Source organism: Mesoplodon densirostris, chromosome 7, assembly GCF_025265405.1.
Source record: "Mesoplodon densirostris isolate mMesDen1 chromosome 7, mMesDen1 primary haplotype, whole genome shotgun sequence".
Classification (NCBI taxonomy): domain Eukaryota; kingdom Metazoa; phylum Chordata; class Mammalia; order Artiodactyla; family Ziphiidae; genus Mesoplodon; species Mesoplodon densirostris.
In genome coordinates, this window is record NC_082667.1 from 115,471,094 (window position 1) to 115,495,890 (window position 24,797).

A 24,797-nucleotide genomic window follows, 5' to 3' on the forward strand; every position below is an offset into this window, starting at 1 on the left:
GACAGTGGGGCGGCGGGGAGTCTTTTTGGTCCCTTTAGAATGAAATCACGATCAGCAGGTATTTATTGGGCACCTACTGTGTGTTTATCCGTGAGGAATGCAACAGGGAAGAAGAGATGGTTTCTCCAGGCACCGTGTCATAAGAGCTGTGAGAAGAGAGGCCATCATCCCGCCATGGGATGATGGAGTGGGGCCCCCTTCACAGAAGGAAGGACAGTCACCCCGGGAAGAAGCTGATCCATCGGATGGGAATAGGGCCCTGCAGGAGGGCAGGCGGCATGAGCGCAGGCAGGAGGGAGCAGGGGGCTGGGGCCAGTGGGCCATCGCCCTGACCGGAGCGGAGGGTGTGAGCTGCCCACCCGGGTCCTGAGTGTTGAACGCAGTGCTGGCAGAGGCCCCAGCTGGCCAGCCCCGCCCTTTGCTCCCTGGGCTCCTGACCTTTGGCCTCCCCCTCACCTGCCTGGGTCCCACTCTGCTCTTTTCATCCCCAGCTCGGGGCCTATTTCTCAGTGGCCTTTTCTACCAGAAAATCCCCCAATAGGGCTCAGGACTCTAGGAAGAGTGTGGTGAGGGCCCAGCATCACTGAACAGGATCACAGTGATGTCTCTAGGCTCTGAGGAACCCGGGCCCTTAGGTCACCTCTGTGCATTGGGAGCCTGGTCTCCTTAGACGCCCCACCTCCACCCTTTCATCCCCAGGGACTCGAGTCTGCTCTCTGACTTCGGTGGAGCCTGCCCCCTTCACAGGAGCATAAAGTTTCAGAGAAATGGCCTCATAGGCAGATTATTTCCTGTTCCCATCCCTCCACCTCAGGGAAGTGGCTCTTTTCATCCCACAGTAGCTATTGTCAAAACCACTAAAACTCCCACAAGAACCAAATCGAATGTTGTAGCCACAAAACCCAAATCATTCACAAGTGAGTGAAGCAGGTCTCAGCCAGGACGCGGCCAGTTCATAAAGCGCATATTGAGCGAAAGGCAGGCGGGCCCTTGCGGGCTTTCCTGCCAGGAAGGGGGCGAACCAGTTCCTCCCCAGCCATCTGAGTCCTCTCTGCAAGAACCGGTGGGCTTGCCTGGCTTCTCGGCCCCGGTGCGGCCCCCTGCTGGCGACTCGGAGAACTGGGTGGCCCGGTGTGGAAAGCGGGCCATCAGGTCTTTGCCCTAGAACTTGTGTCATGGTATTCAGAGGTGTGGCAGACCCAGATTCCGTCAGCGAGTAGATGAAGTGTCATCCTCCATCCTTGATGGTTTAAGGAGATTCATTCACGTGTCTTCATTCATTTAACAAATACTGAAAGCCCGTGGGGTGCTGAGCATGGGTTGGTGGGTAGGGGGGTTATAATCCATGAACAGGACACAGAGCCCTCGCCTCGGGGGGCTTACACCAAAGAAACGCATGCAGTGTAACAGAGAAGTACTCAAAACCACAGCCCCAACTTCTACAATTCTTCTACCTCTGTGCGACTTGAGCAAGCCCCTTAATTTCTGGAATTCCCTAAATTCCCTCTAGTTGCATCTTGTTTGGTGTTTGAGCTTGGACAGTAGATGAATCTCCCTCACTGAAAGACGGACAAAAGACAAATCAAAGCTCTTGCCTTGGGTAGGTAGGCTGGTTTCTTTTGTTTTGCTTTTTAGGGTGTCTTAGAATAATAGTCTGCATACTTTAAACCTGTGGTTTTCAATCGGAGTGATTTTTGCTCCATCTCCCCCCGAGGTCATTTGGCAAGGTCTGGAGTCGTTTTTGGTTGTTACAACTTGGGGGGGGGGTGCTGCTGGCATCTAGTGGGTAGGGGCCAGGGTTGCAGCTAAACACCCAGTAATGCACAGGACAGCCCCCATAACAAAGCATTATCTGGTCCAAACTGATGTTGAGAACCCCTGTTTTAAACTTTGAAAATAATCCATCTTTTCCCCTCATTTCTCTATCAGAGCCACCCAAAAGCTAAGAGGCGTGATTTTAAAACAAAGGCAAGATAACCTTGGGAGTCCCATGATGACAAAATTTGCTCCTTATTTCCACATAAATTAGCTCATCCCTTTAGGTCTCGGTTTCCTCATCTGAATGGTGGGGCCAGTGACACTCATCTGGATTTGTTGTGAGCAGCCGCCAATCAAAATGATTGTCTCTCAGCTGGTCCAGAAAAGCCAGACATGTGGCTCTTTCTCTCTCGGACTGTGGGTTTTTATCCCCCGCCCCGCTCGTATTCTGCTGCTGTGAAGGAGAGAAACAGGTTTTGTCTGACCGAGGGACTCTGTCCTCTGCTATTTGGGAAACCGATTTATCAGGGCACCGTTCCGTGTTCTTCCTTGTCTTCACCATCGAGATGCAACAGTTGCCTCTTTCCTTCCTTCTTCCAGAAGTGCACGTGGAGCCTCATAAGAAGCAGCTGCACGTGACCCTGGCTTACCACTTCCAAGCCAGCCACCTGCCCACCCTAGAGAAACTCGCCCAGAACATTGATGTCAAACTCGGGTGCGACTGGGTGGCGACCATATTCTCCCGGGATATCCGATTTGCTAACCACGAGGTAATGTCTCACTGGGGCTCCTGACTCTGCCAGGGGTGCCGAGGTGCCATCAGCACCAGTAGCACTTGCTGCTGTGGGGAGATGGACCCCAAAGGGAAGTAATGCCCAGGAGTCATCTGGCCTGGAATTTCATCCAAGCACTGGCCAGCTCACTGGGAAGCTCTGAGCTTGCATCTCTTGTCTCTGGGTCCCAAGTGGCTGAGCTGTGTAATATCCCCATTGTTCTGTCTGCCCTGCCAACCTTACTGGAATGACATAGAAATGAAATGGGAGAATAGATAGAAAAGCATGTTGATAAATTTTTAAATATTCTATCAGTTCACAGTACTAACAGGTAGAAGACACCATCCTGATCTTAGGTGAGGAGAACACCTAAACACCAAATAAACCCCAAACCAACCCTGAACACATAGCTAATGGATATTTGCTGAGTATCTATGGCATGCAAGTTACCATGGAATATACTAAAATTTTATTTTATTTATTTTTTATTTTATTTTTGGCTCTGTTGGGTCTTCATTGCTGCACGTGGACTTTCTCTAGTTGCGGTGAGCAGGGTCTACTCTTCGTTGCAGTGCACGGGCTTCTCATTGCAGTGGCTTCTCTTGTTGCAGCACGCAGGCTTCAATAGTTGCAGCACATGGGCTCAGTCATTGCGGCACACGGGCCCTAGAGCACGCGGGCTTCAGTAGTTGTGGCGTGTAGGCTCAGTAGTTGTGGCTTGCAGGCTGTAGAGCACAGGCTCAGTAGTTGTGGCGTACAGGCTTAGTTGCTCTGCAGCATGTGGGATCTTCCCGGACCAGGGCTCGAACCCATGTCTCCTGCATTGGCAGGCGGATTCTTAATCGCTGCACCACCAGGGAATTCCCTAGAATTTTAAAATGTGGTTCTATCCTCAAGGCGTTTGAGTCCAGCAGGGAAGAGAGAACAGACACATATGAAATGAAAGCACAGACCAAATATTGGAGAGTTTGTGTGCATCACATGGGAGGCCTGAGAGGGACAACTGAATTCCAGGACAGGCAGAAAGAGTGGCATGGTCCTGGCATCCTTCTTTTGAAGGAATTGACATCGCTTTCCAGGACAAGCACGTGCCATCTCTGAAGAGTCTTATTGTCCTTTTTTTTCCTGAAGGAGAAGCTGAGACATAGGGATTCAGTGGCTGGTCCAAAGCTAAAGAGCAATTTAGGACCAGAACTGAAGCCAGAAGCCAGAGGTTCTGACCAATAAAGACGGGCAGCCCATCTAAAAAAAGACCACAGAGTTTGCAAAAATTGTCATCCAGTTTAACTACGTTTACGAAACGTACTATAAATTGTTTCCTAGTTTTTCAGCAGCAAAGGAACTGATATCTTGTTAATTTACATAGCCTTTTAACATCTGTTTTAGCTGAGTTTTTTTTAAATATGAAAAAGAGTTAGAAATTCAGGGTCTAGGCCAGGCGACCTCATCGTTGTTTTGGAAGTGTTTGGAAGAGCCAACCCATGACAAAGGCCCAGGACTGTGCACGGGGCCCGAGAGTGTCAGGGACGTGTGGATTTGTCTGGCTCTGAGGATGGGAATGTCGTGTCTTCCTTCCAAGTCATTTGATGCAAGTTTCTGTAAAGACACAGCAAGGAGACTGGGCTTAACTTACTTCAGAATTCTGAAATCTCCTGGACTTGCTTAGCATGAGCCCTAAATAGAACAAGAGAGGTGTGGCTGATTGGATTCCTTCCGAGGGCAGAGAAAAAAAAGTCAAGGGTGGCATGCCAATGGACCGTGAGAAGTCACCTTTCTAAGAGAAGGAAGGTGGCAATGGAATTTTCCAAGGAATATCTTCTAATCAACACTGCCCTCCAGTTAACTCAGAGGGTAATTGCTTTCCTGCCTGACCCACATTCTGCTCAACGGGCACGGAGGGAAAGAGGCAGCTAGTGCCCACATGAATTATTTTCTAAAAATAACATGGCCTCTTTTTATCTCTTATTTGTAAAAGCTCATTTATTACTGTTCCTCCTGATAAAGCTCTCCGTCCGAGGTCATTTGGCTTTAGCTGTGCCCTCCTGCATGTGTAAACCTCTACTTGCCTTCCTCCTCCTCCTGTGCCCAGGAGGCAGGATTGATTCACTGGTCCAGTGAGGTGACAGATGTCTGGAGAAGGCCAGTGGTTTAGGCAAGGACACTCGGCAAGTGATGCTTTGGAGCCCTCTGGGGTCTCACCTCTCTTCTGTTCAGATGCTCACTTGATGTGGGCTTGCAAGTGCTTGCTTGTACTTCACACTCTCTCTTCCACGTTAGTGCTCCCAGTGTGCTGTGCCAGTTTTATGTGTCAAGCGCTAGAAATCTAGAGGAAGGACAGAGTTACAGAAAAAGCATAGATTTTGGAGTTGGGCACACGCGGCTTCAAGTCCTGGCTCCCTCACTTTAGCGGTGGTTAGATTCGCTTTTACAACTTCTAGAAAATAATCCAGTCCTTAGTTCCCTCGTGTGCAGAATGCCGATGGTATTTTGCTGGACTGTCGCATGAACTAGAGGACATATGGAAAGGTCCTACCATAGGAGCCAGCACAGAGTGGGCATAGCGACAACGACAAAATTGCCACAGCTGTTATTGTTACTAAGAGTAAAAAGGGCTTCAAAGGCAAAGAGGGTCAGTTCCTGTCGTCACATGGGGCTGTACCTGCCCTTCCCAAGATGTCAGTCAGCAAACTTTGAGCTTAGCCCCCAAGTAGGAAGGGAGGGAGAACGTACCTGAGACAGACTCAAGAGTGCTTACAAGTAGATGCTAAACATAAAAGAGTATCACGTAGGACAAAACTAGGCACGTGAGCTGAGATCTCCCAAACTTGGGCTGACTTTTGCACACGCTTTTGGTAAGTGGGAAGGGGCTATGGGGACCTGGGCACCGGTTATAATTTGAGATTTGCTGCAATACCTTGATGTTTTTTATTGATTATTTGATAAATCAAAGCTCCTTATTGTCCAACTACCCTCTGCCTAGGACACAATGTCCCCTCTGCTCGTTTCTGTGACTCGATCTCCCTGGAGATCGCCTAGAGCTAGAACACTTACCCCAGCGCCCCCAAGTGAAAGGAGGAATGAGTTCTTCTCCCAAGTCATTTTTGAGGTTCTCAAAGAAAAGACACTTCTGCTGTCAAAGGCATCATTAGCCAGGACTGTGCTGCACTTGAGTGTCTAAGGAACCCGACTTGAGTTTAGACTTGTTCCCCGTGACTTGGTGCCTCTCTCCACCCTGTTCCAGGAAAAGGAATGTTCCTTTTGGTGTCTCAACACATACCTAGCCTATAGATTTAAGAGATTGCTTGTATTTTTTTCCTTAAGCTGTTTTAACAACCCAGCAAAAACACCTTCCTGGTTAGTGTGGAAACATGGTTTGAGTGAGTATGTGGCAGAGGAGTGGGAAGGCGATGGGATGGAAGAAGACCTAGAGCTGAAGGGGACATCAGAAATCCAGTGGAGCAGGTAGTCAAGTTCTGTGCATTATCATGTTCATTCTCTGGGGGGAAAAATCATATTTTTACTGGCTCCTCTCATTAGCAACTTCCAGAAAGAAATTCTTTATGACATGCTCTGATGTATCACCTTGACCCCAGTGAGCTGATTAGCTCACAAGCCTACACAGCACAGGATTCAGGGGTCAGCATCAGCTAGATGGAAAGATAACCCCTTGAAAGCCAGCCATCCTGGGTCAATAGAAATAATTATGCTCCTTCTGTGTACCAGAGGCCTCAGGAGTTTTCTTAGGTTGTCTCATTGAACTTTTATAGTCCAGGTATCATTTGACAGATGAGAAAACAGAGGCCAAAGTTAAAAATCTGTACGTGAGAACCAGAATATTTTGCCTGCCACTTGTAGTTCAAGATCAAAGGAAAAGCTGATAAAACAGCCCCTCTTAGCCCTTGTGAAACACAGAAAATATTTTCCTTACTATTGAGGTCTCCTGCTGTTAACAAAAATGTAGTAAAATAAATGTTTTCCAAAGTAGCTTCATGCCTATGCCTGTGATGTTTCTATATACCAGAAAGGGAGGCAAAAGGTGGAATAAATCAGCCAAGTGGCATAGCCTGAGGTTGGCCCTGGGGGCTTTTTCGGAGCCCAAAGAAGGAACACGTGGTCTCCATCTGTTCACTGACAAAAGCTGGTTACAGACATGACACACTGATGGCTGCAAGAGATATTTTTCTTTCCAGGCCTTTGTTAAAAGTGGAGGTTTAAAGAAAGCTTTTTTTAAAAAATTATTTTATTTATTTTATTTTTGGCTGCGTTGGGTCTTCGTTGCAGTGCACGTGCTTCTCATTGCAGTGGCTTCTCTTGCAGAACACAGGCTCTAGGCGCACAGGCTTCAGTAGTTGTGGCACGTGGGCTCAGTAGTTGTGGTGCACGGGCTTAGTTGCTCTGCAGCATGTGGGATCTTCCCGGACCAGGGCTCGAACCTGTGCCCCCTGCATTGGCAGGAGGATTCTTAACCACTGCGCCACCAGGGAAGTCCTAAAGAAAGCTTCTTGAAGGCAGGGACCATGTCTTGTTTAAGCTGCTGAGTTACATGGAAAGGAGAACACGTCATTCCCAAAGCCTTCCTCAGGGAGTCTCCATCTGGGCATTGGTGACATCTGCATGGAAGACTTCCTTCCCATGAGTTGCATTTCCAGGGTCTATTATGGCACCTACCCCAGCAGACAGAGCAGAGAAAACTAGGTCCAACCCCGTTTGTATAGAAGTTTACTGGAGAGCCTACAGGTTTTCAGATGAATTTCTAAAAACCGTATCTTTTGAAGCAAAGACACGCCTGAAGGGAAGTCTGGAAACAGCCAGGAGCACCGGCACGTACTCACAGTAACCTGAAAAGAGAAGAGATGCCTTCTGATCTGAATCCAGATCTCCTCAGAGCCTGCAGCCCCCAGGGGCGCCTGTCAATGTCAGCTTCTGGACGTGTGCCGTTAGTGCAGAGCGCACAGACCGGCCCTGGAGGCGCTCAGAAGCACGGGTCAGATGTGGGCCTCATGCATCCCTCTCCTCCTTTTTCAGACGTTACAGGTGATCTACCCGTACACCCCGCAGAACGACGATGAGCTGGAGCTGGTCCCTGGGGACTTCATCTTCATGTCGCCCATGGAGCAGACCAGCACCAGCGAGGGCTGGATCTACGGCACGTCCCTGACCACAGGCTGCTCCGGACTCCTGCCTGAGAACTACATCACCAAGGGTGACGAGTGCAGCACCTGGATATTTCATGGGTGAGCGGATGCTAAGTTCTTTGCCTGCTGCTTCTCAAAGCACATTGCGGAGTTTGAGGAGGTGGCGGGGACACGGACTTGATCCTGGACGGGCAGGGCAGCGGTACCAGTAAAGGAAGTCCGAGGGGGAAGAAAGCCCTATTGGTTCCAGACTGTCAGGGAAGGGCTGAGCTGGGGCCTGAGAAAAAACGGGAGCTGGCTTGGCCTGCTTCACTCTGCCTGCCCCCATTGGATGTAACATCTGTCTGAGTTCCTGACTGGAGACTGAACTGAGGCTGCTTGGGGGACCACCTCTTCCGGCCTCACTGTGGGTCATTCCAGCACTGAGTCTTTATGGCTTTGAGGCTTCTGTCCACTCTTTCTTGGGTCATTGCACAGAGGGGTCTGACTCCCCAGAGAAGCAGGACAGAGTCCCACTATGCCAGCCAGACCAGTAGGGAAAGGATGTGCAAGGGTCAGGAAACCTAACCGCCCCTCACCGTGAGGTGACCCTGAGCAAGTCCTGAGACTTGGCATGTGAACGCCTAGATGACAGAGACCATTTCTGTGGCAATGGGCAACTGCCAGAGCCTTAGAAAGGCAAGCGGTCCATTCCCCACCCAAGTTTTCCGTAGTGATAGCGTTCCACCCATCCCCCACTCCTGCTTTGCCCCCAAACCAACCTGGTCCCATGTTGAGAGTGACCTGTGCTGTATGACCAGCTTTGTCCTGAGAGAGAGAGAGGTGCCTTTTGTTCCTCTTTTATGTTTCTTAATCGGAGAAGTTCAAAGCCAGCCCTTCCCTGGTGCACTCGGGCGTCTGGCCAGGGTGTGCATGCTGGTTTGTTTTTCCTCCCTCTTGTTCTTGCCATGTGCCAACGTGGCTGAGAGCCGGAAGCTCTGAGCACCAGCTGCATGGTGTGTAACACTGCTTCTCTTTTATGACAGTAATAACAGAGGCAATTTCAGTGAGTGTTTTGCCTGGAGGAAGAAAAGAAAAGACGGTCCCCTACCCTGGTTAGCAGCAAGCAGATAAACCACAAACCCAGAGATGGGAAGGAATATCTTCTTCCTTAATAACTGCCTCCCCAGCAACCCCTCCTCTTCCTTCCCCATCCCCACCCAATGAACATCCAGTATTTGGGGGCACAAATTGGAAGGTCAAAGCTGCCTCGTGTTCCCGAGACCTTTCCTTTTTTTTTTTTTTAATAGTTATGTATTTATTTGGCTGTGCCAGGTCTTAGTTATGACACGTGGGATCTAGCTCCCTGACCGGGGATTGAACCTGGGCCCCCCTGCATTGGGAGCACGGAGTCTTAGCCACGGGACCACCAGGAAAGCCCCCCGAGACCTTTGCTTTTTCAGAAATGTTTCTAAGTTGGGTTTCCAAAGTCACCGTTTTATCCCTGTAAAAAAAAAAAGCAAAGCATAATATATGTGAAGAAACGGAGAATCAAAAGATTATTTGATGATATACAGCTCCCAGATCACATTCTTAAAAGTAGGGCTCCCTGTGGGAAGAGTATGTGGGAGAAGTTCTGCTGACCTGGTTCAGATCTCTGCATCTAAACCCACTCTTGCCCAAGTTAGAGCTCAGCTGAAACGGGGGGGGGGGGGATCCTCTGTGACCTCAGTCCATGGATCCCAGGGAGGTCTGCGTGTCATCTCCCTTTATTTTGAGAGATTACTAGTGATGTTATTTCCCTGGGAACCATGTCTGAAATTTCACTATCATCAGCTGCCACAGCCAACCTGGCTGAGAGTGGGGGAAATACTAATATACTAGGTGTTAGGACACTGTAATTAAGAATTTGAGCTTTTATTCCAGTAGTCTTAGATTCAAACCCTGACTCTCCCACTCACCAGCTGTGTGACCTTGGCCAACTAACATGACGTCTCTGAGCCTCAGTTTGCTAATCTATGAAATGGAGATAATTGCATTTCCCTTATAGGCGTGTGTGAACACTGCTGTAAAGGACTTAGCTTTATGTGGATCAGTGCCGAGTATAAAACAGCACTGAATCTACAAGAGCCATTAGCTTTATGGTTATTTTTTTTTCTAACTTGTCTTTTCTAGTCGTCTCTTACATGCTTGTCAAATCAAATGTCTCTTCCACAAAAGCAATCCTGTAGAAGAACTGCACTTTCCTAATTAACCCCAGAAGTGGAAATGACTCAGCGAGGCAGAGACCAGCTGCTATAAGACAGCCTTGTTTCACCCCTAATGACAGGTAGCCTGGTGGAGGGAGAGCCACAGGGTCCTCAAGCATGACGTGGCCGACTTGATGGGAAGTTGCAGAGGGGATTCAAGCAACCAACAAGTAGGGACTTGGGGTCAGCAGCCCTTCACAACTCTTCCTCCCCTGTCCTCAGTTTTCCGAGTCCCTCTTAAGGAAATATTTTCCTACCACCCTTATGAGAGCACCCTGCCTGGTTCAGATATGTATCATCAATTGGTGAAAGCCCCACTGTGTCCTCTAAATTGGGGTAGGCTGGCCGGTCCTTCTCGGCTGACACACAGCCCTGATGTGTCCTAGGGAGGTGCCAGTGTCTCTCCGATGCTTGAGAAGATGCTCCGGGCGTCAGGTGCAGCTTTCTCCCTACTCTGCACTCAACATGAAGCATCTGACTATTGTCTTACTGGAACTGACAGCCCCATACTGCCTCAGTGAGTCGGGGGCTTTCATTACAGTGACAGTTGAGAAGAGAAGGAGGCGGGCAGTCTCGCTGCCGGCTGAGCTGAGGGAGAGAGAGAAGGGATTCTATCAGTGTCTTCACAGCTGTAATAAAGTAAAGAAATTAGGGAACATGTACAAGCAAGCTATCAGGATGATTCCATATATCCAGACATCCCAGGCCCTGAAGCTTTGATGAATCAGACAGTGAAACTGAATTTAACTGTGTGATGTTTGGGAGGGTCTCAGTTTAAAATAAAGGAAAACAACCAGCCTATTAGACTTGTGTGAATGGCACAAGATTTCCTTAGAAATAACCCAAAAATATTTTTAAAAAAAACCATAAAGCTAATGGCTATTTTAGATTCAGTGCTGTTTTATACATATGGAACTTTACCCTCGTTGTAAAGAAGCAAGAAATCTAAAATTTAAATGATCTCCCTTGACGCTGCCCAGTGATGTCTGTTGGATTTGCCTAACAACCATATTTGAATTGCAGTGTTTATTAGATAAAGCTTTTTGGAGGCCTTACTAATCAACATAATTTAAACACAGCATGATTTGCTGCCTGTCTTTCAGCAAGACCTCTTTTGGGGCTTCTGTAGTTACAGTGTTACATCCAGACATGAGAGGTCTTGGCTCAAAGCTCTACACATCTGGTGAGCATGGTCTCCTCTGGAAAAATGCTGTATTTACTCATCTTGTTGGAGGTATGACTGAGATGGGGGAGGGTTTGGAAACTGAAGGAGGCAGAGCGGGGGAAATGGGCAAAGGTTTCCTTGACCATCAGGAGCCGCAGGCAAAGTGGTAGAGACGGTCCGAATCCTCCCCCTCATGTGTCAGTTCAGATGGAAATCACCATGGAAAAGATGAAAGGCAACAGGAACTGTTTATTTCTTTGAGCCAGAAAAAGAGCTGGAAACAATGGGACAAAATTGATAGCTCATTATTCTGCAGCATGCTTTGGGTGCCAGCCACGCCTGTGGCATCCTAATAAGCACAGAATCACAGGCCCCATCCCTGCCCAGAGGGATGAACGCATCTGTTCCAAGTACAGAAATCCATCTACCACTAATGTATTAACTGCAAGACTTCAGTATAAAACAGGATGTTCCTTATAAAAGTATCAAATCACTATGTGGTACACTTGAAACTAATATAATATTGTTAGTTAGTTATACATCAATAAACCATGTTTTAAAAAGATGTTCCTCTGCAGGCAGGGGATGCCCCCTGCTCAGCTTTCCCAACCATTGCACTGCCCCAGGGAGCGTTTTCTACTCATTCCCACAGTTCCATTGAGCCCAGGGATGAAGTGCCGATGACTTCTGGCCAAAGCAGTTAACTTCTTCCTTGTCTTCCTCTGCAGTTCTTACTCGATCTTAAATACATCATCTTCCAATGCGCTCTCACTTGGGGACGGCATCCTGGAGAGGCGGCAGCATGAGGACCAGGGCCTGGGGGACACGACGCCCCTGGCCATCATCTGCCAGCCCACCCAGGTAAGGGTGACTGTCAGGGCCACCTCCTCAACTCTGCTTAGGATTCACTGCGCACCTTTTTACTAAGGATGAGGCCTTGCCCTTGCTGCCCCCCAAAGGGTTACCTGTCTCTCAGGGCACAAGAGCCTAAAAGATATATAAAAATTTAAGGCTAGGAAGAGTCAGATGATGGGTGGTGCTGACAATGACTACCCGCATCTGGGTCTAGGCTGGTAAGGAAGGCTGCTCTGCAGAGAGGATGATATGTCATCTGTAAAGTAGTAACGCGGTTGAGCCTTGAACAACATGGGGGTTAGGAATGCCGACCCTCCACGCTCCGTACAGTGGAAAATCCAACTTGCAACTTACAACTGGCCTTCCACCTACCTGGTTAGGTTCCCACATATCCACGGGTCTGCATCCTCAGATTCAACACACTGCAGATTGTATTGTAGTATTTACTTTTGGGGAAAAAATCTGTGTATTAGTTGGACCTGCATGGTTCAAACCCAAGTTATTCAAGGGTCAACTGTATCTAATCTATTTTACAGGCCATTGTGAAGATTAAAGGAAATAAGGATATGGTTCTTTTTTTTTTTTTTTAAAGATGTTGGGGGTAGGAGTTTTTATTAATTTATTTTTGCTGTGTTGGGTCTTCGTTTCTGTGTGAGGGCTTTCTCTAGTTGTGGCAAGTGGGGGCCACTCTTCATCGTGGTGTGTGGGCCTCTCACTGTCGTGGCCTCTCTTGTTGTGGAGCACAGGCTCCAGACGCGCAGGCTCAGTAGTTGTGGCTCACAGGCCTAGTTGCTCCACGGCATGTGGGATCCTCCCAGACCAGGGCTCGAACCCATGTCCCCTGCATTAGCAGGCAGATTCTCAACCACTGCGCCACCAGGGAAGCCCAAGGATATGGTTCTTAGCACAGTTCCCGGCACATAGTGAATGCTCAATGTATGTCCGATATATGCCAGAAAGGGTACAGAATGGAGGAGTTTGTAAAGTGTATGTACTGTATTGGCAAATGTGCAGCCAGTAGGAGCTGGCAGCACTGAGGAAGCTGGGAACAGCTGACTCCAGCAGAAAGAAGGAACATAGAAACATCTGTAAGGATCCACGCAGTAGTCATAGAAACCAGAGCCGTTTGGACAATCACCCAGAGGTAGCAACTGCCCTCCCCGAGCCCCTTCTGGCAACACCGTCTTGTGTGCAGCCAGACAACAGAGCCTAACCTGCGATTAGAATGGGCAAAGCGGGACCTCCTGGCCGGAGTAGACTTCGGACCACCACACGGTGGAGACGAGGCAGATGTATTTGTGGTAATAAAAGTCCTCGCTCCCTGAAGAAGTTGATGAAGCATCTTGTTAGGGGAAGAAGCTGTCCCACTAGATGGCTGTCTCTCCATACTGGCTAGTTTTGCCTCTGAGCTGTAACTCAGGTGGTCTTCGTGTGTCAGTATTGGCCAGATACTAATTCTACCAACAGCAGCAGCAGTCACAATAAAACCATTTTCATAGCCCTTCTTATTTTGCAAAGCACCTGCAATGCATCTCATCTGAGCCTCAAAATAACTTGCGAGGTCAGTAGATGAGGCTTACCACCCCCATCTTATAGATAGGCCAACCTAAATCTGAGGCAGTTAAGGGGCTTATCCCAACCGAACATTAGTGAAACTTGTTCTAGAGCCCAGCTCACCTGGCACCCATCTGAGACGTGTCTACTTTCTTGTGTGCTTCCCCACTTATAGCCTTTCTTTCTCTGCAGCCTCTGAGGATCAGCAGCCAGCCTGGCCCTCAAAAGAGATGCCTCTTTGTGTGTCGGCACGGTGAGAGGATGGATGTTGTTTTTGGGAAGTACTGGCTATCCCAGTGCTTCGACGCCAAAGGTCAGTAATTGGTGGGCCTGTCCAGCACTGGCATACCTATCACGGCCTCTAGGGGGCAGAGTCAAGCTACTTTTATCTAGATGGAGCCATTTATGGTTACTTGTGCTGTAGAAAATGCCTGTCATCTGTTACATTTGTAAGCCCTTCCTGATTGTCTGGAGTGTTAGGGGAGAGAGAGCCCCATTCTATAAATTGGGACACCATGGACCAAAAAAGGCAGATGTCTTGCCCCACAGCAACATGGCAAAGTCAGAGGCAGAGATAGGTGTCTTGATTCCATGACCAGACCTCCCTCTAGTCAGTCACCCTAGCTCATTTTGGTTCCATTTTCATTTGGGTGGCATGTTTAAGATAGGGAGCCTTGCTCATCAGAGAATCCTACCTGCTTTAGAGTGTCTGGTTGTTACTTTCACTTAAAAACGATCTCTTGTCACTTTCGTCAGCGGAATGGAAGCGTGGATTCCAAGACACACTACTAAAGGAGGAGGTCAGCTTCAATATTTTCTAGAGAGCTCAGTTCAGTCTCTGTGGCCAAAAAGGGATGGAAGTGGAGGGGCTGGCAGGACCAGCAATGGAAGCCCTAAGGAAATAAGAAAACTCATGTCTCCTTGGCCTGACTTTTCTTTCCAGGTCGCTACATACGCACTAACCTGAACATGCCTCATAGCTTACCTCAGCGGAGTGGTGGTTTCCGAGATTACGAGAAAGATGCTCCAATCACCGTGTTTGGATGTATGCAAGCAAGACTCGTGGGTAAGTGTCCTGGAGTGATCACACAGCCTTTCCTGGCTACTTCTTCCAAAGACTGTCTCCAGTGGGTATGCCAGAATGCTGCCTGGGGCTTTCCTACAAGTACTGTATCTCCTCAATTCAAAAGGGATTTATTATGTAACCATTAGGTTCAGGGCACTGGGTTGGTTTGCCAAAGTGAACAAGGTGTGATCCCTGTCAAGGGGCAGATGGTCCAGTGATGGGGCAAGGTCAGGCTTGGTGCGGCAGACAGGTCGGCTTCTAGCGCAAGGATGAGGAGAAGGCAACCCAGGGGTGGCTGCAAATATAGAGGCCAACCAGCCTCCAAGATGCTCAGTTCTTTGCAGGTCTAGTCCATACCTGCCACGCAGAGCCAGCAGCCTTGTCCTGTTCAATCATTTAACACACATCAATTGATCACTTACCTTGTGCAAGGCACCATGCTAGGTATTGGGGACCTAAGCGTGAGTCCCCACCCTCAGCAAAGCTTATAAGTGGATAAATAATATAGAGTATTCTTGTTACTCAAGAATGGAACTATGTACAAAGTATCATGGGAGCACAAAAGAAAACATAAGAGGAGAATAGAGTAGAAGTTAGCAGGAAGGTGGGACAGCATCTCAGTGGGAGGATCAACATCAAGTCATAGACATGAGAAGCAGCGTCCAGAGTGCAGAGGAAACAAGCCATCTTGTTTCTAGAGCATCAACTGTGAGCAAGGCTAGAGACAAGGCTGGCGGGATGGAGACAGACAAGTTCATGGAAGACCTTGACCTCCATGTTAAGGCATTCAGACTTTATCCATGAGAGAAAAACGGGCATTTTACTGCTTGTTAGGACCAGAGAGACAGAAAGAAAATAGACAAGAAGGGTGTGTCCCTTGGTCTTTCACAGAAACACTGGTCAGGAGAGTTGTTGAAAATGAGACCGAAACTGCTGGCCCTATGTGAACGCCCACCTGGAAAGAGGTTTGCAGGGTCTGTCTGGCACCCTCTCCAACGCTGAGAGTCAAGTTGAGGCTTCGTAAATCATCAGATGGATTCTTCTCTGGTTTCCTTTGTAGGTGAAGCCTTATTAGAGAGCAACACCATCATTGACCATGTCTACTGCTCCCCGTCCCTGCGCTGTGTCCAGACTGCGTACAACATCTTGAAAGGTGAGACTGGATAAAGGTCAGCTAGTCCATCCCTCCATCTCCAGGCAACCTGACACAAATTATCCTACTCAGGGGACATTAACCAGTTGAAAGCTTTGAATTTGAAATGTTTAGCAATGATTCTTTTGGAACATGACTTTGCAAAAGTCATACTCTGGCAGCAGAAGTGAGATCAAGAGAATATACAAATAATGTTTTTCTTGAAAATGTAAAGTTCTCTTCGATGAATTAGAGGCTTGTAATATATTGTTCTCTGGCAGTAATTTAGAGCCTACAGAGCGTGATCCTTTTCTGTTTTTTTTTTTTGTTTCCTCCCACTCTGCTCTGTTTGCCTCTTTACAACAGGGAACGGTGCTCCTAGGTGTCTGTAAATCTTAGTCACCCTTGTTTCTTTAGTTAATTGGAATAAGTTCAAAAGTACCATTGTTATAAAGATATTCAGCTTTTACCCTAAAATCCGTGGAGGCTTGTGTTACAGGAATCTCCATTTTCATTTCACTGGAAGGAAAACTAGAAGAAACTGGGTTGACTGTTTACTTACACCAAACAAACAAGCCAGAAAAAGCTGAGCCAACAAGGAAATCACACTACATTTGAGACTTCTATTCGTTAACCTTAAGTAAGCCAGAATGCATCTATGTATTCAAACGTATTATCTGTCACATTTGCAAGGAAAAACTGGGCTAAATGCAATACAAAGAGTTAAACAGGGACAGTTCCCACTCTGAGGACAATTACACAATCACAAAACACAGGACTTGTGCACTGGCATTGGTAAATATTCAACACTGGATTTTCTAGTAGAGAAAATGAACAATCTATATGACACACAAATATAATGTAAGCTATTGTAAAATAGTGGATGCTAAGAATTTCTGAAGTTTCTTGGTAAGAACGTCTTGGAACTTACTTTAGAAAGAGGAATTATAGTAGTCACAGAACTGTAAGAACGTCTTGGAACTTACTTTAGAAAGAGGAATTATAGTAGTCACAGAACTGTAATAAATTATATGGATAATGACTTTTTCTTTAATCAGATACCATTTAAAGCCAGCATACATCCTGGTGATGTGGCCAGAATATTAAACTCACGTGTTTATAACACAAAAATTAAAAACCCTTGTCCAAACCTGCATGCTTTTTACCTTCCTTAAGCTATATATAGCATCTGATAGGAAAGAGAATAGAAGTTTTATGAGCATTTTTGTAACAATTTGGCCTCTAATTTACTTTTCCACTGAGAACATAGTAATACTTCCTTCATCTTCATTTTATTTTCCCTCTAAGGTTTACAACAAGAAAATCACTTGAAGATCCGCGTAGAGCCTGGTTTGTTTGAGTGGACAAAATGGGTTGCTGGGAACACATTACCTGCGTGGATACCTCCATCAGAGTTAGCTGCAGCCAACCTGAGTGTTGATACAACCTACAGGTAACCCTCTGAAACCGCTGTTTCCTGAGGCCAATGTGGAAGTACCCTTCTCCCCCAGGCCAGGCTAATTAAGGAGATGAAGGACCAGATGTAGCCCACAGCCAGCTGTCCATATTGGTGGAAGTCAAGCTATGATTTAAAAAAAAACTGGGCAGCATTCCCTTGTATTGGGCATTGGTGTGGAGTATGTCTCCCGTCACATGCACTAGGGTTTTCTGACTTTACTACATTGATTTCAGTGAATAATAAAACCACTTCGCATGCCAGGAGCACACACCAGCTAATGATAAAGCAGTTCAGAAGCCTGTTGGGAAATAAGGGAAATGACGGTGTCTTGCCTTGGATTGTCGCTTTCGATTTTTCAAAGTATTTTTAATTATCTTCATTCATTATTGCTATAACCCCAGGATGGAGGCAAGCCACTTTCGTATATGAGACAGTTCTGTGGCCTGCTGAAAGTTATACATGTGGTGGACACATCTGACAATAATAATAACTAACCTTTATTGATCATTTTCTGTGTGCCAAACACTGTGTAATCTGCTTTATAGCAGTCCCCTGCTTTTTCCATTAGACTATTATTAGAAAGAAGTGTCTGTAGATTGTAACATAGTTACATTAACCATCAAAAATCCACTCAGAGTTTCTCAGTGACGTGATAAAAAAATGCTTTTTGTGTTCTTTACAGCAATATTTATTTTAAATATTTTTAGTAAGCGATGATATTTTTCTCTCTAACCCCTGTATTTGGTTTAAATATTTTTGTTAGTTGTTCCTCTTAAGTGTTTAAAATATATCTGATTATCTTGTCAGTGTGCAATAAAGTTTTAGGTTGAGCGTTAAAAAAAAAAAAAAATCCACCGAGACACTTGTAAAATGTCTTTGAAGAAGGACAGATATTCACAACCCTTACAGTGGGGAATTAAATGCATTTCTTATAACAGAGTTTGGAACAAGTGACCAATATAAGCAAAACTTTCTTCCTTGTGCTATCCCTTGACCTTTCATTTCAAATACCTACACAAACCTCAAATGAAGCAATGTGAGTTTCTGCCTAAGGTAGGAGAGAATACCTTTTCTTCCATACTCATTTTTGCCTCTGCAAATAAGACCTCAGGTAACCCCATTAATTAATGTGTGCTACTTCTTGCCTTAAAGGAATGAGCATTCCTCAAAAATAAGATTAAATCAATCAATCAGATCCCCTACTGAAATAATTCACATTTTGTCCTATCTACTCTATGGCCACTGTTTTTCTGTTCCTTGGGAAGCAGCAATAAATGATTGTCCCCATGCCAACAGCCATCATCCCTCTGCCCTGGAAAGAGAACAAGTTACTGCCAACATTGGTAAAATGACTTTGCTCACCTACCACCCAGCCCCACCCAGGCCAACTATGCCTTCAGATTCCCCTTTAAGTGCATCCTGCAATTCTTCCCAAGCTATTTACAAAGGTCCCCAGAATCATTCTACCTGAGCCTTCAATGCACACACAGGCACATACCCCACCAGTAGTATGAACAGAAGGATGAATGCCAGGAACCTGGGGGTCAGGACACGGTTCATATTCCAGATTTCCTTTTCCTCTACAAACAAATCAAAGTTCTATTCAACCATTTTGTGTTGGGGCTTGGGGGGCAGTGGTGAGATTAAGCCTCTAATTCTATAAATCAGTCGTGAAATTCACCCATCAAGCATGTGAGAGGCACAGCCCCTAGAGTCAAATTCACTCTGAAATTAATTATGTCAAGTGAGCAGGCCTTCTGAAGCAGGTAGTGGTGCCCAAATGATTGAAGAAACATGGTGATGTGCAGAGGGGCAAGAACCGACAGGCAGGGGATTATAAGTCAAGCAAGCACTGCTCATAGGTCCCTCCCTGTCGCCTTGAACAGGAGGGAGGAGGGGCTGGAAGGTGGATTTAGGCTGGTGACCAATATCCAAGTGTCAGCCACGGGCAACAAGACCCATCCTGAGGGCTGGGTGTAGAAAGCAGCCCCAGTGGAGCTAGGCAGGAAGGAGCAAGGCAGAGAAAACAAAATACACACCAGTGGCATGAGGCTTCAGAACAGGACCCTGACTGGGGGAGGTAGGGAAAAGGGGATGGGGGAGCCATGGATCTGGAGTATTAGAGAGACAACAAATCAAACTTTGGTGTGGGACTCAGAGCAGAAGCCTGCTCTACAGTCTGGACCAAAGTAGGCTGGGGAGAGGAGAGTATACACGGGAGAATACTATCCCAAGGGTACTACCTGTGTACCCAGAGCTCTGGGTGCCAGGTCTAGTTGGTGGTTGGAGGCCCACCTGAGTCCCAGAATAGTACAGGGGTCCTGCAGGTGCAGCTAGAAGCAGGATGCTGCTGACAGGAGTGAGAAAGCTTGGACTGTCCCATCCCCTTTAGGGCTCGTTCAAACATGGAAGCCATTCATAGGTTCAACTTCAAGGCAAGAACTGATCAGGAGGAACTGGATTCTAGCATCTACCAACTCTTCACTTACGCAAATCTTGTACATTACAGTGTGGTTTCACCCTTGCAGTGACTCCCTGAACCAAAGAGGCCTTTTGTCACAGTGTGTATGTGTGTGTGTTGGGGGAGGGATCCTGGGAAACCAGGTGATGTAAATGGTAATGGAACTGGATGAGAAGTAGGGATGGGAAGAAAGGGTTTGCTCCAGAACACCGAGGCACATCCCTAACGAGTGGGGATTCACGTTTCTCCCTATCACCCGGGGTGTTGTAAGATTCAGAAGGTTGTTTTCTAGGAGAAATAGTATGCTTGCAGAGAGAATGTTATTTAGATGAAGGCAAGTTACCTTCAAATGGAACAGCCTGCTTCCTCTCCAGACAGTAAACCCAAGTGCACAGAGGGCAGCTTTGAGGAGGGCACTGTCAGAAGCCATCCAGGGTGAAGGATAACTTTATAGGTATTAATCTCAGACACAGGTTCAAATCCAGGCTCTAAGAGTTGCTAATGATGTAAGCAAAGGCAAGTCAGCTGTAGCCTTTCTAAGCCTTAGTTTTGTCATCCATAAACTCAGAATTTGCAAAAGGGTTGCTAGGTGGGCTATGTTCAAAGAACGTAAGTAGGGTGCTTTGCGCAGAGCCTGACACATGGGAACCTCTCAGTAAATCTTAGCAGCAGCAGCAATGTATTCTGATGCAGAAGCCAAGAGAATTCACTTTGAGAACTCACTAGCACCTCCATGCACTAAATACCAACAATGAAAGACAAAATAAGAAAATATGACACAGTTGTACTCAAAAACAAGGTAAACACCTCATAGACCAGAAAACTAAATAGCAAAGGAAGGTGGAAGCAGACAGAAGTGACTGGGATTGAAGACATTCAGGGTCACCAGGATCGGAGGGCCCTGCTTTGACCATCCTCTTATATGCGTTTGTACATTGTGTCATAATTATCATTTACATCAATAGCTTACTCACCCCAACCACACACAGAGAACTCCTCAAATGTAGAAATTGGGTTTTCTTCATCTTTATGTTCCCTGGACTTCTCCAACTGCCAGGTCTGTGGTCTGTGGTCTGTGTTCAAACTAAGAAAGAAAAGGAAAGGCCGGTGAAGCGTTATTAGCTCACAAATCCAATGGACCTAATATCTCCTTTAAAAACCTATCCTTACAACTCCCCATGTCATTTTATGAGACCAGCATTACCCTGATACCAAAGCCAGATAAAAATACTACAAGAAAAGAGAACTACAGGCCAATATTCTCAACAAACTATTAGCAAACCAAATTCAACAGCACATCAAAAGGATCATACACCATAATCAAGTGGGATTTATCCCTGGGTTGCAAGGATGGTGCAACATACAAAAATCAATAAATGTGATACACCACATTAGTAGAAAAAGATGATAAAAATTATATGATCATCTCAGTAGATGCAGAAAAAGCATTTGACAATATACACCGTCCTCTTCATGATAAAAATTGTTCAACAGATTGGGTATAGAAGGAACATATCTAAACATAATAAAGGCAATTTATGGCAAGCCCACAGCTAACATCGTACTCAATGGTGAAAGGTTGAAAGCTTTTCCTCTAAGATTAGGAACAAGACAAGCATGGCCACTCTCAGCACTGCTATTCAACATAGTTCTGGAATTCTCGCCAGAGCAATTAGGCAAGGTAAATAAATAAAAGTCATCCAAATTGGAAAAGAAGAAGTGAAACTCTCTTTGTTTGCAGATGACGTGATCTTATATATAGGTAATCCTAAAGGCTCTGAAAATCCTAGAACTGTCAGAACTAATCAACAAATTCAGCAAAGTTGCAGGATACAAAATCAACATACAGAAGTCAATTGTGCACAAAAGTAAACTCAAAATGGATCAAAGACCTAAATGTAAGGCCGGACACTATAAAACTCTTAGAGAAGAACATAGGCAGAACACTCTTTGACATAAATCACAGCAAGATCTCTTTTTTTTTTTTTGGCTGTGTTGGGTCTTTGTTGCTGCGTGCAGGCTTTCTCTAGTTGCGGCGAGCGGGGGCTACTCTTGTTTACGGTGCACGGGCTTCTCATTGTGGTGGCTCCTCTTGTTGCAGAGCACGGGCTCTAGGCACACAGGCTTCAGTAGTTGCAGCATGCAGGCTCAGTAGTTGCAGCATGTAGGCTCAGTAGTTGTGGCGCATGGGCTTAGTTGCTCCATGGCATGTGGGATCTTCCTGGACCAGGGCTCGAACCCATGTTCCCTGCATTGGCAGGCAGATTCTTAACCACTGCACCACCAGGGAAGCCCGCATGTCTCTTTTTGAATTATGGTTTTCTCAGGGTATAGGCCCAGTAGTGGGATTGCTGGGTCATGTGGTAGTTCTATTGAGAAAAGGGATCCTTGTGCACTGTTGGTGGGAATGTAAACTGGTACAACCACTATGGAAACACTATGGAGGGTCCACAAAAAATTAAAAATAGAACTACCATATGATCCAGCAATCCCACTTCTGGGGTATATCCAAAGGAAATGAAAACAAGATCTCACAGAGATATATCCATATAATATCACTTATATGTGGAATCTAAAAAAGCCAAGCTCAGAGAAACGGACAGTAGAGTAGCATGGACACCCATGGGACCGTGGGCAGGGGGAAGTAGGGAGAGACTGGTCAAAGGGGTACAAACTTACAGTTAAAAGCTGAATACATTCTGGGGATCTAATGTACAGCATTGTGATGATAGTTAACAATACTGTATTATATTCTTGAAAGTTGCTGAGAGAGTAAAGCTTAAATGTTCTCACCACCAAAAAGAAAATGTGACATAATGGAGGTGTTAGCTAAGACTATGGTGGTCATCATTTTGCAATGTATAAATGTATCAAATCAATACATTGTATACCCTTAAACTTACACCATGTTATACATCAATGAAATCCCAATAAAACTGGAAAAAGATTAAGTAAAACTTATCCTTACTGCTTATCACGTGCAAGTCTACTAGAGGCTTGGGAAATCTCTGGTGATTTAAATAGATAAAGAGATCTAACCTCTGCTTTGCTTCCTCTTATTTATGTGACCTGGGACTGACTGTCAGTAAAATTAGTCAAACTGCTATGAGTTATCCTGCGAGGGAAACCTGAACTGAATGTTTCATTTTTCAGCTGGTCACTTTGACAGCATGCACACGTGGCCTTTATTTCTGCATATTAGGACCCCACTTTTACATAGTTGAAATACTCTCCCCTATGCCTCCATCCTTTCTAAGAGGAAATGGATAAACAGAAATATGGGAACTTTAGAAAGGTCTTGAAATAAAACTTAGAGTAATGTCAATTGCTTTCTCTTGGGATCAAAATGCTTTCAACGCCTTTGTTCATTTTTCTATTGCAGACCTCACATTCCAGTCAGCAAATTAGTGGTTTCAGAATCCTATGACACCTATATCAGTAGAAGTTTCCAAGTAACAAAGGAAATAATAAGTGAATGTAAAAGTAAAGGTAGGTATTATTTTGGACTCCATAGCTAAATCTGTGATCATTTTTCCACCATGGTTAATTGGCTGTTCAAGATGGTTCAACGTGCTTTGACAAACTTGCTTAGTAGGAAAGAAAAATATTTCCAGACTCTCTTATAGATACTTTCATGTTAAATTTGTACTATTCTCTTGAGTACCTCAAATGGTAGATATTCCATGGAAATACATCAGACTTAGTTACTCTATGCAATAACAGAATTCTGCATTTCAGCTATTTATCTTCCACTCTCTGAAGGAGGCTCCCTATTACAGTTTCCAGAAATTCTTTACCATAACACTGTTTCGCCTATAATTTGATCCAGGAGCATGGACACCTACACACAAACACACCGACACAAATACACCTACCGTCACTACTACCACCAGCCAAGAGCCGTGTGCTGTACGACTCAAGTCTGCCCCTGAATTTTATAATCATTGAACTCAAATATTTAATGATGTGTAGGACTGTAATATTTGTAGTAAAAAGGGCAGATTACAAAAGAGTCTGCACATTCCCATCCCCCACTAAAAGTTAAAATATTTATCTTCATAGAGCAAAGGCTGGATTTACATACACCAGAATGTAAACAGTGGGTAGCCCTGGTCCACAGTATCGTGGATGGTTCCCACCTTTCAGTTATCACTTGTAAGCCAGTCACTTCATGACCACCCCTGCGGTACCACCCATCCCCACTGCAAAGAAACTCAGCATGTTCCATCAGCCAGAAAGTCTCAAGTGCTCACGGCTCTACAAGGGCAACATCAAAAACTATAATATATTAGAAGTAATAGCAGAGAGCCCTGTAGACATAGAACACTTTTGTATCTTGATTGAGGTGGTGGTTCCCAAAAGCTCCATATGTGATAGACTTGGCTAAAGCTGGCGAAATCTGAATAGGCGACGTGCATTATACCAGTGCTCATTTCCTAGTTTTGATAGTGTACCTTAGGCAAGATGTTACTATCAGAGGGGCTGTGTGAAGGGTGCATGGGACCTACCGAGTGCGTGTGTGTATAGTATATATGCAAGATACATATTGTATATATATATATATATATATATATGTATATGTGTATATGTATATACATATTATATAATATGTATATACAGTATATATAAAATATACACATGTATATTTCATATGTAAAATATGTATTTGTTACCTCCTGTGAATCTAATTACTTTAAGATTAAAAGTAGGTTTGCTGTTGGGTTTTTTTGTTGTTTTTGTTTGTTTGTTTTTTGTTTTTGATGACATTAGGCTGCCTTAACAATACAAAGCATTTTCAAAATATTGCTTTTTGGCCGAATTGTCTCCTTGAAAATGTTTGCCTCTCCCTGGAACACTTGGCTTCAGTACTTACAAGGTTTACATATGTCTTTATAGAAACAGTCTTTTCAGTCCTTGCTTTTTTGCCCCCAGGAAATAACATCCTGATTGTGGCCCACGCATCTTCCCTTGAAGCGTGTACCTGCCAGCTTCAGGGCCTGTCACCTCAGAACTCCAAGGACTTTGTACAAATGGTCCGAAAGGTAATTCCTGCTTGCATTTCAGGGGCCTGTGGGGCCTTGGAGTTTCAGAATGGTTCAGTGCTGGCTGATAGCGCAGTTCTCTGGAGCTGGGAAGGTACATTTATTGGTTTAGTCAACCAAGATGTATTGAATGGGGCTCTGTTTAAGGTGCTTTATCACGCCTTGGGTA

The 24,797-nt window shown here is 45.6% G+C and overlaps 1 protein-coding gene across 2 annotated transcripts in view; it reads left to right on the forward strand.

Moving 5' to 3' along the window:
* Positions 1-24,797, forward strand: part of UBASH3B (ubiquitin associated and SH3 domain containing B) — a 141,799-nt gene that overhangs the window by 111,327 nt on the left and 5,675 nt on the right. For both annotated transcript variants that reach the window (XM_060103999.1, XM_060104000.1), the window contains exons 5-13: positions 2,359-2,528; positions 7,557-7,765; positions 11,788-11,920; positions 13,661-13,781; positions 14,412-14,534; positions 15,595-15,687; positions 16,975-17,119; positions 22,969-23,075; positions 24,519-24,628. In XM_060103999.1, coding sequence (XP_059959982.1) covers positions 2,359-2,528; positions 7,557-7,765; positions 11,788-11,920; positions 13,661-13,781; positions 14,412-14,534; positions 15,595-15,687; positions 16,975-17,119; positions 22,969-23,075; positions 24,519-24,628 — 1,211 coding nt within the window. The remainder of the gene's footprint in view (positions 1-2,358; positions 2,529-7,556; positions 7,766-11,787; positions 11,921-13,660; positions 13,782-14,411; positions 14,535-15,594; positions 15,688-16,974; positions 17,120-22,968; positions 23,076-24,518; positions 24,629-24,797) is intronic.